Raw genomic sequence first — 12,065 nt, forward strand, 5'->3', positions numbered from 1 at the left:
GACAGGTGTTATTAATCTGCGTCCAACCCACTCACTTACCGCTCGTCCCGCGGCCCTCTCTCCCGCTGCAGACCTCGCTGAACCACGCCCCCCTTGCCACATACCCATATATATTTCCTATGGAATTTTGACTCAACACAGTATTTTGGATATATTTTTTGTACATAATTATTATTATTTTCTTGAAAGTTTATAGATTACGTAAAAATGTGTTGTGACTTTTTTTTCTCTGAGCCAATAATTTGCCTCAGACACCAACTGAATACACAGTTTTGCCAAAAGTTTTGGGACGCCTGCCTTTACATGCACATGAACTTTAATGACATCCCATTCTTAATCCACAGGGTTTAATAGGGAGTTGGCTCCGCCTTTGCAGCTATAACAGCTTCAACTCTTCTGAGGAGGCTGTCTACAAGGTTTAGGAGTGTGTTTATGGGAATTCTTGACCATTCTTCTAGAAGCACATTTCTGAGGTCAGGCACTGATGTTGGACAAGAAGGTCTGGCTCGCAGTCTCCATTCTAATTCATCCCAAAGGTGTTCTATTAGGCTGAAGTCAGGACTCTTTGCAGGACAGGTAAGTTCCTCCATACCAAACTTGCTCATCCTTTATGGACCTTGCTTTGTGCACTGGTGCGCAGCCATGTTGGAACAGGAAAGGGCTATCCCCAAACTCCTCCCACATAGTTGGGAGCATGAAATTGTCCCAAATGTCTTGGTATGCTGAAGCATTAAGAGTTCCTTTCACTGGAACTAATGGGCTAAGCCCAACCCCTGAAAAACAACCCCACACCATAATCCCCCCTCAACCAAACTTTACACGTGTCTTGGCACAATGCAATCAGGCAAGTACCGTTCTCCTGGCAACCGGGTTGCCAGACAGAGAAGCATTTGTCACTCCAGAGAACATGTCTCCACTGCTCCAATGACACTTTAAGGTAGCACTTTTTTACAGTCCTGTTTCCAATTGTTCACATCCAGCCCTGGGCGCCGTCAAAAGTTTAGTCAAATGTTTTGACTGGTGTGCAACCCAGCAAACTTAAATCTCTAATGAAAGCCTTCTATCAGCCTGATAGTTTGGCTGAGAAAGCCAAAGAGAAGCAATAGCAGGAGACAAAGTGATAATAGTGAAAAGAGCAGTTTATTGAATAATCTTAGTTGCGTATGTTTCAATGCTCTGACTTTATCTAAATGTTGAAATACTATGGATGTGCGTGCCATTAGACACCCAATCCAGCAGATGGAGCTCAACCAATGACGCTGTCAATCATGCCCCAAAAGCGCAGAAGTGACGTTCATCCCGCCGCGGCACAGAGCAACAAACCCAAGCTGGCGTTCTGTACGCGATAGCAACGTTTACTTTCAAAATAACAACACACAAACGGCCCACATCACGTCTGCACTTTAATACCGTGACGCGTTTGAGTACATTTCGAGCGGATACAGCAGAAATATCACAGAAGGAGCAGCACAACTGCCGTTTTTCATTGAAACCCCGCGGTGAAGTCGGACACGCTGATGGCGGCGACAGTGGAGGATCTCTACCGTAACTACGGCATCCTCGCCGACGCAAAGGAGGATCTCAGCAAGGTAAGCAAAGCCTCGCGTGTCTGTGATGTCGCTCTGTAGGAAGAACACGCTTTAAATATTTCGTTTCAGGGGGTTTTTGTACAATTTAAAGACTGGTGTGTCTGCGAGGCCTCGTCGGACTAACGTTACTAGCTCATTAGCCGTAATAGCTTGCGATAGTTGCGTGTTTTTGAGTAAATAAGCTAACATGACCATTTGCGAGCATTAAGGGCAGCTGTGCACCCATTGTTCATTCCTTATGTATCTGGTTTAAAAAAACTTGGGTTACTTTTGAGGTTTGTTGAAGAGAAAGCTGTCGCGTTTTGTTACGCTGTGAACGTAATGTGTTTGTGAATTGGGGTTTCGCCGTTCTGCGAACAGTAATACTGATGAATGATTAACATCTTAGGAAAAGCTTTAACGAGGTAGGATGAGTGAATTTACATAATGGGGAAAAAAAACTCTTAGTCTGGCGGAAATATCCTTATTCAGGGAGCATTAAATGTTCAAATGTGTAAAACGTTTTACATATTTAACTTATATAAATAATCTTATTGGATTCTGTGACCTAGGCTGCATTTATTTGATCAGAAATACAGTAAAACTTTAATAATGTTAGAATTTATAAAAACTATTTAATACATTTTAAAAAGTAATTTATTTATAAGATAACAAAGCTCAATCAGTTATGATTGGTGCTCAGTTAATAATTATCTATATCTAGAGATGTTTTTGTTGCTTTTTTCTGAAACCGTGATATTCCTGCTTAAAATGGTACTTTGAACTGTTTATAAAAATTAATATATTAAAAATATCATTATAAGATATTACCCACAACATAACTCAATGCTTCATGTATTAAATATATGTATTAAACTTAAAAGCAGTGCTGTTAAATCGATTAATCGCATCCAAAATAAGTTTACTATATATGTGTGTGTATGTGCACGGTGTATAACTTAATTATGTATGCATATAAGAAAAAGTTGTTATTTATATTTAGAATATTTATATAATATAAATTATATATATATACATATATGCAAATGTTTTTTAATTTTATACATAAATGAGTGCATATATACATAATTTATGTATGTATATATATATATATATATATATATATATATATATATATATATATATATATATAGTAAAGTAACACTTTGCAATAGCCCTTGATTTGTTAACATTAGTTAACATCAACTAACAAGGTACAAAAGTTCTACTGTGTTTATTAATCTTAGTTTAAAATCCCAATTTACTAATTTAATATCTTTTAATAAAAGCGGTTAAAATATGTTGCTTAGTTTATGCATTAACTAATGTTAACACGCGACTTCATTGTAAAGTGTTGATGCATTAATATTTCAAATCAATATTTTTAACCTCACTTATTTTTGTATTGTTTTACAGCACAAAGATGCTTATCAAGTAATTCTGGATGGCGTTAAAGGCGGCGCAAAGGAGAAGCGACTGGCCGCACAGTTCATTCCAAAATTTTTCAGCAGTTTTCCAGAGCTGGCCGATGCAGCCATCAACGCGCAGCTCGATCTGTGTGAGGATGAGGATGTATCCGTGAGTACATCATAACACCATGGGTTTGCATGTCATGGGTGGTGATAGCAGAAAACACATCTCTACGTTGTTGGTTCTTTTCTGATTATAGATCCGAAGGCAGGCTATCAAAGAGCTCCCCCGTTTCGCATCAGGAGAGAATTTACCCAGAGTCGCAGACATCCTGACACAGCTATTGCAGACAGGTAGCCTACAGTGGTTTTCACATTTGCTAAGTGTTTTTTAGATGATCTACATAAAGTTCTTGAATTTCTGCATAAACTATTGCATCTGACATATTGTTTTTCCAGCTGTTTGATCTTAGTTATTTCTTGTCACATCTTCCAGATGATTCTGCTGAATTCAATCAAGTTAACACGGCTTTGATCTCCATATTCAAAATTGACGCAAAAGGTATCAAATCCTGATTATTTTAGTATTGTCTGTCATGACTAAAAGAGCCGTATGTTGTAGGTGAAGTTATTATCCCCCTTTACTCCGGTGTCTTTCTTTAAAGGAACTCTGGGAGGCTTGTTCAGTCAGATCCTGCAGGGAGAAGATATTGTTCGAGAGAGGGCGATTAAGTTTCTCTCAACTAAGTTGAAAATGATGCCAGATGACACAATGACAAAGGAGGTTGAGGATTACATCTTTATAGAAACAAAAAAGGTATCTACACTTCTTTTTTTTTTCACACATACATTACTGTTCAAAGGTTTAGGCTCAAACTCGGTCCTGGAGGGCCACTGTCCTGCAGAGTTTAGCTCAAACTTGCCTCAACACAACTGTCTGGAAGTTTCTAGCATGCCTAGTAAGACCTTGATTAGCGTGTTCAGGTGTGTTTAATGGGCAGGATTGGAAACCCCTGGTTTAGGGTCTAAGATTTAAAAAAAAAAAAACTTTTTAAAAAAGGTTTCTTCTGTTCTACAAGGCTGCATTTAATTGATCAAAAATACAGTAATTATGAAATATGATTTAAACAATTCATTTAATTCTATTTTAATATATTTTAAAATGTAATTTATTGATTTTTTTTTTTTACTGATGCAAAGCTGTCTCGTATCATAAATCATGAGTTCAAATTATTTACTGACACTTGATCAATGTAACGGATCCTTGCTGAATAAAATTATTAATTAAAAAAATCTTACTGATGCCAAACTTTCCAATGGCGGTGAAATAATAAAAAAATGGTTTGTGTCAATGAAAAAGCGTTGGTGTTAAAATATTAGGTTTAAATATATGCGCAAAATTTAGAGAAAAAACTTAATATAACTTTTTTTTTTAAGGTTTACATGTAAAAATGTAATCTCGTGTGTGTGTGTGTGTATATATATATATATATATATATATATATATATATATATATATATATATATATATAATATTATATACACACACATAATATACATACATACACACACACACAGAATGCATCTCGCACACAATTTACAAATGTATATTCCTGGGTGAAACAAATGGACCCAAAATGGCTAAACATTAAGCTTTTAGTAGTCTTAAACGCATATTACTGTGTTAGGAAATTAGATAAATGAAAGCAAATGCTCTACTTTAAGCCATTGCTACCTCAGAAAAACATCAAAGACAGCATGACATTTTGGACAGAATATGAGAAGTTGTTTGTGGAGTGATGAATCACCATAAAACACACATTGTATGGTGATGCTCCAGAGCGACGTCTCTGAAAATCTGGTGAGAAATAATAATAAATGCATCTCTAGCACAGCAAAGCTGTGGTATCGGTGAGCTCCTTCACTGTCAAAAGTCATTTGATTCTACAGGAGTACAGGAGAATATTGCGCTACAGGAGAATGCTGTAGAATGGCTTGCTTCCTACTAATGAAAAGATATAAAGAGGAATGTTTGGATCTTATTTTTCAACTAGACAATGTTCCTGTCCAAACTGGAAAGATAACTAGGCCTTAGTGGCTTGAGAACAAGTCCATCAGGCTCATGTTTTGGCCTGGTCAGACTCCAGATTTGAACCCTAGTGAATATTTGGTCTCCCATTAAACAAAACAAAAAATGGGAGACATTTTTGAGGAGGCAACTACTCATGAACCGTTAGAAGCCATCAACATTGAGTGGAACAGCACTCCACATGATGATATAACCTGAACTAACCTTGTCTTGTCATAGAAAGGTCAATTTGGTTGCACCACAGTTTGATGCGATTCCTCGACCTGTGCCTCTCTGATTGTCTTAGGTGCTAGAGGATGTGACGGGGGAGGAGTTTGTGCTTCTGATGCGTATCCTTTCCGGGCTGAAGACCATGCAGACCGTGAGCGGGCGGCAGCAGTTAGTGGAGCTGGTGGTGGAGCAGGCTTTCCTAGAGCAGGCGCTGAACCCCGCAGATGCCGACAGCGTCGACCGGCTCTTGCAGTGCACACGCCAGGCCTTGCCACTCTTTTCTGTGAGTGAATCCACAGCAACGGTCAGCACTTTAAACCTCATGCATCACACCATGGTGGATGTGATCAATCGATATTTTTGTTTTTCCAAAAATATTCGGCTATTGAATTTGTCAGTTCCTGGCAAAAGCTCAGAAGCCTGAATAAATCGTTTAGCATCTGAATCTGAGGGGCATTTTCTGTTAAAAAAGCAACTTGAATCTGAACAAAAAGAAACAAATGCTGTAGCCTCAATTTTATTGTTTACTTTTTTGTATTGTTTTTGTTTTACTGTTAATGTTTTCCATTCTTTTCAACCTTTTTTTTTTTTTGCTTGTGTGTGTTGGTCATGTCTTCCATAAATATATTTTACTAGTAATGGTGCAAATCAGTTATTTACTTTATTTACTCCTGCTCTTCTCCAGAAAAATGTGCATTCTACTCGCTTTGTGACATACTTCTGCGAATTTGTCCTGCCCAACCTCAGTCTGCTCACCAGCCCTGTAGCAGAACTGGACATCCAGCTTGAGGTGTGTATCACATGATGGAAATCACAGAAGGGTCATTGGTCAAAAATGGACTGAAACCTACATAAACTGTAGTTTCTGCATATTAAAGGTCCCGTTCTTCGCGATTCCATCTTTCAAACTTTAGTTAGTGTGAAATGTTGCTGTTAGAGCATAAATAATAAGCTCAAAGTTCAATGCCAAGCGAGATATTTTATTTAACAGAAGTTCCCTTTCAAAGCCTACAGCGAACGGCCGGTTTGGACTACAGCAGAAAGTGCAGGGATATAATGCGGTCACTAGAACTGTTTGTTGACGAACCCTCCGCCCACAAGAACACACAAAAAAGGGGGCGTGGTCTTGTTGCTCTCCCACGTGGAGAAGAGCACGCATTCAGCGCTTGCATCTCCCCGTTATGGTAAGAGGCGGGACCTTTCTGGGCAAAGTGCGCTAAGCTGCTGTCCAATCACAACACGGGAAGCGCTGGCCCAATCAGAACTCGTTACGTATTTCTGAAGGAGGGACTTCATAGAACAAGGAAATCATCAGGCCGTTTTTAGGACAGAGGAAACAGTGCTGTACAGAAGTCAATTGTGTGAAAAATACTGGGTTTTTTTGACACGCGAAACATGAACTCATGTTATATTGCACACTGTAAACATAATCAAAGCTTCGAAAACACGCGAAGAATGGGACCTTTAAGCTTGGATGTGAGAGTAATTATACATAGAGACAAAATTATATGCTTTTCTTTTTATAAATGTCCAAATATTCACAAGAGGCTTTAAAACAAGTATTTTTGCTTTACAGGTACTTAAGTTGTTAGCAGAGATGAGTCCGTATTGTGGAGACATGGACAAACTGGAGGTTAACCTCAATATGCTGTTTGAGAAGCTCCTGGTAAAGACATACATTAAACTCCGAAGAGATATATATATAATATAAAGTTTTCCATTTCAACTTCTTTGTCATCAAACATCCTCTTATTTTATGTTTGTGTCCCCTACTGTCCTAAGGAGTTCATGCCCCTGCCTCCAGAGGAGGAGAACGGAGAGAATGCTGCGAACGAAGAGCCCAAACTTCAGTTCAGCTATGTGGAGTGTCTGCTCTTCAGCTTTCACCAACTGGGCAAAAAGCTACCTGACTTTCTCATCGACAAAGTCAGCGCAGAGAAGCTGAAGGACTTCAAGATCAGGTCAGATCTTGCATTAATCATTACAAAGACCGTGGGTGTGTTGCTACTGTAAACATTTCAAATCTTGAAGCATTTGCATCATTACTAGGATTGTTACAATATGAAAAAATTCTTTAGTACCAATACTAAGTTGGGTGATTCTCAATACCAATTTCAATGCCACAGCAAAAACAATACTTTTTTTAATGCACACTACCACACAAAAGCCGTGTTTCCACCACAGGAACTATGGACTTTGAGGTTGTACTCTGTGTGTTTCGACTACAGGGACCAGGGTCTAAGTCAAGTTCCGGGTAAAAAGTTCCCCCCTCAGAATGTCCCTGCTTGTGAGGTTTTAGTTATTCAAAGTTCAGGGACTTTCGGGGGTGGGAGCATTTTGATTGGTTGACTATATGAAGAATTTATTTAAACCACCAATTTTAAAAGACTGTAGTATCAGCAATTGCATTTGAATAAGCAATGGAATTTAAAAATATGACCGATGGACAGACGCCGATGTTCAGGCTTTATTAAGCTTATAAGCGGAGCATGAAATCCAGCAGGAACTATAAAGTCATGCAACATCCTACGTCACTGGACTAATTTGCCTAGTTTTCATGGTACTCTAGACAGTGATGGAAACATGTAAGAAATGGGGCGGGGGAGTTCCTGGGAAAAGGGTTCCGGGTAACTTAGGTGAAAATGCAACTCAAGAAATGATTACTTCTGTTCAGCGAGGACACATATTGATCAAAATCGACAGTAACAAAACATTTATATTGTTACAAAAGAGTGCTGTTCTTTTGAACTTTCCATTCATCACGATTTCTGAAAAAAAGTGTCAGTTTCCAGAAATGTATTAATCAACTGTTTTCATTATTACTAAGAAATGTTTCATTAGAAATATTTCTGGAATGGTCATGTGACAAATAGAAACTACTGTTATTTTCCAGATCCATATATATATATTTAACAATATTACTGTTTTTGTTTTTCAAATATTAATTCCGCCTTGGTGAGCAGCTTAATGGACTTAAAGGTGCACTATGTAGTATTTTTGCATAAAATATCCAAAAACCACTAGGCCGGTGTTATATATTTTGTTCAGTTTAGTACCTACAATATCCCAAATGTTTCCAACTATTTGTAAATTGTGAGAAAATTGCTATTTTATCTAAGGACCGGGACGTTTCAGGATAGCGTTTGAGCGAGACGCCTGTCAATTGCGTCATATCTCTGTTACCCTCGGTTGGCAGAAGCGCTTTACTCTTAGCAGTGTGAACAAGTAACGTCATAACATCATTTTCAACACACTTAAATGTATCTAATATAATAAACAGAGCTGCATTACCTCATAATCATAACCGGAAGAGCGAATCAGTGCAGGCGCCTGGCGACTGTGTCCTGTCGTAATAAAAGTCCCAGTGTTAGCGAGCCGTGTGTTTGTATAAAAATCACTCCAGCGGCTGTGCTCAGCTCCACAACACTCGGTCCTGCTCTGCTTCACACTACAGTAACGTTAATAACCGCATGCATGATCATGATTTCTGTCCGAGTCCTATTTTCCACCGGCTGTGAGGTGAAGACCTCATGTCTCAAGATGCTGCGCTCAAACTTTGCGTCATCAAACTACACATTTGTCTTGAATAGGCGCCCCCCAGTGGATGGAAAGTTGCATAGTGCACCTTTTTAAAAATGTTTTTTTAAATTTACTGACCCCAAAATTTGAACAGTGAAGGTTATTACATTTATTTGGCTATTATTTTTGTATAACAAGTCAATTATATACACACTTTGTGAAGGGCAGGTCAACAGTTTGCATTAAATGTATTATTTTTTGTTTGTCACAGGTTACAGTACTTTGCACGGGGGCTGCAAGTATATATTCGACAACTGCGTGTTGCTTTGCAAGGCAAGACTGGCGATGCACTGAAGACAGAGGAGGTATGAGATCACACTTTTTGCAGTGATCTTTGCTCTGTAAGAGAAATAAATAATTTCAAGCTGCATAGAATTTTGCCATTGATTCATAATTTCTATTTTATAATGTTTGTTTTTTGTGGCAAATCCAAGGCATTTAAAAAAAAAAACATGGGAAAATATGGCGACAAGTTGCATGTATTACAGTCTTTAAATCACTTCTTTTTTCTTCACAGAATAAAATCAAAGTGGTGGCTTTGAAGATCACCAACAACATAAATGTTTTAATCAAGGTAATCTTGACTGATTATTATAATTCTGAACGTTTATTTTATGTAACAGTTTGCACACAAGATCTTATTTGTTTTCCGTTATGTTCTCTAGGATCTGTTTCATAACCCTCCATCCTATAAAAGCACAGTCACTCTGTCCTGGAAACCTGTGCAGAAGACCGAGGCGGCGGCAGCAATTGGGTACGTCCACGGATCTATTTGGGCATCCAGACATTGGCATAGTTAGTCTGCTTATTAAAGTTTTTGCCATGATCTCTGTATATCCTACAGCCAGAAGAGGCACTCTGGAGAAGACATCGGAACAACAGCGACAACAAAGAAGATTCCTGCAACCTTGCCCAGGAGGGACGCCCGGCAAATATACAATCCGCCCAGCGGGAAATACAGTGCCAGCATTGGGAACTTCACATACGGTGAGTGTCTAATCAAATCCTATGCAGTAGTACTGTATTGAATTACTGTATGTGTGTGTATAACTGATCTCGTCTGTGCCCTCAGAACAACGAGGAGGCTTTAGGGGCGGGCGAGGCCGGGGCTTCGGAGGAAGAGGGAACAGAAGCCGAGGCCGGATTTATTAAGAGGACTGCATATGTTTCTATACCCATGCATTACCACAATACAATATCTCTGCTGTGTTGACACGGTTTCTCCCCGCTGGTCTTTCCTGCGTCTCACAGACCTCCATCCATTCTGTTCCTCTCCGCGTTGTTTTTTATTTTTTATTCTTTGGTGTGTTTTTGAAAATCTGTTCACAGCCTCTTGTCATTGGTTATCCCTTTGATTACAAATGTGTGAAACAAAAGACTGCTGCAGTGTATTTGGTTTTTAAGTGTTTTTGTATGGTGACATGCGTCCTTTGTATCTTTTTTTTTTAACTTTTTAATTTTTCCGAGCTTTTGTTGGTTCAAAAATCACAAATTTGTAAAACGTAAAAATATCCTTCTGAATTTTATCATAAACTTGTGTGGGTCAAATCTTATGCTCTCTTTCTTTTTGTCGGGACATAAATATTTAAGTTTGTATGACATCTCATATGACCTGATGTTTGTTTAACTTAATTCTATTGAGTTAAAATATAAATTTTCCACCTCCTCAAGATCAGTAAAATATCCCATGGAAGTTCTCCTTTTAGAGTAGGAATGCCTTTTTCTTTTCAATTCATTACGTATAATTTAAGGAGCTAATCATTTTCAAATATTGCTTGCATAGATCTGAGTTCACGTTCAATTTCAAAGATTGTGCATGCTTAGTTTGTAGGAGATATTTAAATGTTTTTGATTTATGCAGATCAGACATTTATGTATTGCAGCTGTTTTTCATTTCAAACAAGTTTTTTTTTTCACCCACATTAAAATCTTTTTGCATTTTTCAACAAATTCTCATGGGTTTGCAAATATTTGGGGGATATATTAAGTTTAATTATACCAAAGGTGCCATTAATCTTGCATTCACGTTATTATTCTCTACCAACTTTAATGTGTATTAAGATTATCAAAGATAAACTGCAACCAAATGCTTTTTCGCATATTTACATTTATTCACCTTCGATTCACCTTGCAAATCAAACCCTTGACCTCGGTATTGCACTCTATTGTTTGACTTGCAGCATAGAGACTGGTGTATGTTACAATCTCCACGTTTCATGTGTTCACAGTTCACAGCCCAGCAATTATCGGATTTAAGGAATATTAAACAATTTTAACCACAGGTTATAATTGCTGTTAATCTAGAATAATACCAGTAGATGGCCATCCACGTTTACAACAGAAAAAGCACATTACATTCGAAACGTCTATTTAATATATTATAAAGGTAGTTTAAATAGTTGTAAGATGATTTAAATATACGTTTTTTTTCTAATCACAGTTTTAATGCCTAATGCCATTATTTTTCTATTGTTATGCAATTAACTCAAGTGCACAGGATTCACATTAAGCATTTCATTATTGCGATACAATTTGTCAGTAAAAAATATTAGCAGTATGTGTAGATGATAGATAACATTAACTTAATATAAAAACAGTAGGCTAATTACACGATATTTCCTACTTTATTTTAATATAAAAGAGCTATCGAAATGTCAAAATTAGTTCACAGGATTAGTTGATGTCGGATGAAATAAATGCCCCATGAAATCTAGCAACAAAAAAAAAAGAAGCAATTTTAGGGTTAAATCCGTCGAGTTCTGTGTGCCACACTCCAACAGGCGCGCTGCTCATTGACCGACAGGTGTCGCTATCAGACCACTGAAACTCATCCTCGGTCGCTCGTGACTAGGTATTTCCCAAATCAGTCACTGTAGCTCTTCAGCTCCTCACGCGCTCGCTGCAAGAGATATAAGTGACCGAATAAGAAACCTCTTTATGATTCTCATCGTGTTAAAGACGTGCTTTCCTTTTCCTTCAAAAGTCTAGCTCGCCAACAGACGTCTGATAGTGATCGGCTATTTTTGTAAGACGTGATAAATCGATGGACCAATCAAAAGGTGGGCAAATAGGCTTGCACAACAAGCGTACGATATCAAACAAAATGTTCATAATAGCCTATACTGCAGTGAGCAGGTGGGGCTGTATCGGATGGAGTGGAAAGCCACCACAACAAGTCGACTAATTAACGTTGTCTGCGTTAAATGTGCC

At 38.1% G+C, this 12,065-nt stretch overlaps 1 protein-coding gene across 2 annotated transcripts; it reads left to right on the forward strand.

Moving 5' to 3' along the window:
* The first annotated feature begins 1,273 nt into the window (after positions 1-1,273).
* api5 (apoptosis inhibitor 5) lies at positions 1,274-10,403 on the forward strand. Of its 2 annotated transcripts, none has more exons than XM_067436539.1 (14): positions 1,274-1,589; positions 2,985-3,146; positions 3,238-3,331; positions 3,474-3,539; positions 3,643-3,794; positions 5,353-5,580; positions 5,962-6,066; positions 6,853-6,942; positions 7,059-7,237; positions 9,067-9,160; positions 9,373-9,429; positions 9,521-9,609; positions 9,700-9,842; positions 9,928-10,403. In XM_067436539.1, the coding sequence occupies exons 1-14, from the start codon at positions 1,518-1,520 to the stop codon at positions 10,005-10,007; spliced, it is 1,611 nt and encodes a 536-aa protein (XP_067292640.1). In that variant the 5' UTR covers positions 1,274-1,517; the 3' UTR covers positions 10,008-10,403. The 2 variants fall into 2 exon arrangements, with proteins under 2 accessions (XP_067292640.1, XP_067292641.1); XM_067436540.1 differs by having other exon boundaries at positions 1,275-1,589; positions 5,353-5,559.
* Positions 10,404-12,065: the final 1,662 nt, after the last annotated feature.

Source organism: Pseudorasbora parva, chromosome 25, assembly GCF_024679245.1.
Source record: "Pseudorasbora parva isolate DD20220531a chromosome 25, ASM2467924v1, whole genome shotgun sequence".
Classification (NCBI taxonomy): domain Eukaryota; kingdom Metazoa; phylum Chordata; class Actinopteri; order Cypriniformes; family Gobionidae; genus Pseudorasbora; species Pseudorasbora parva.

Coding starts and splice junctions, on each gene's coding strand:
- api5 (XM_067436539.1), top strand. CDS start 1,518: ATGGCGGCGACAGTGGAGGATCTCTACCGTAACTACGGCATCCTCGCC. Junction 3,332..3,473: donor GACACAGCTATTGCAGACAG/GTAGCCTACAGT, acceptor CACATCTTCCAG/ATGATTCTGCTGAATTCAAT. Junction 9,430..9,520: donor ACATAAATGTTTTAATCAAG/GTAATCTTGACT, acceptor TATGTTCTCTAG/GATCTGTTTCATAACCCTCC.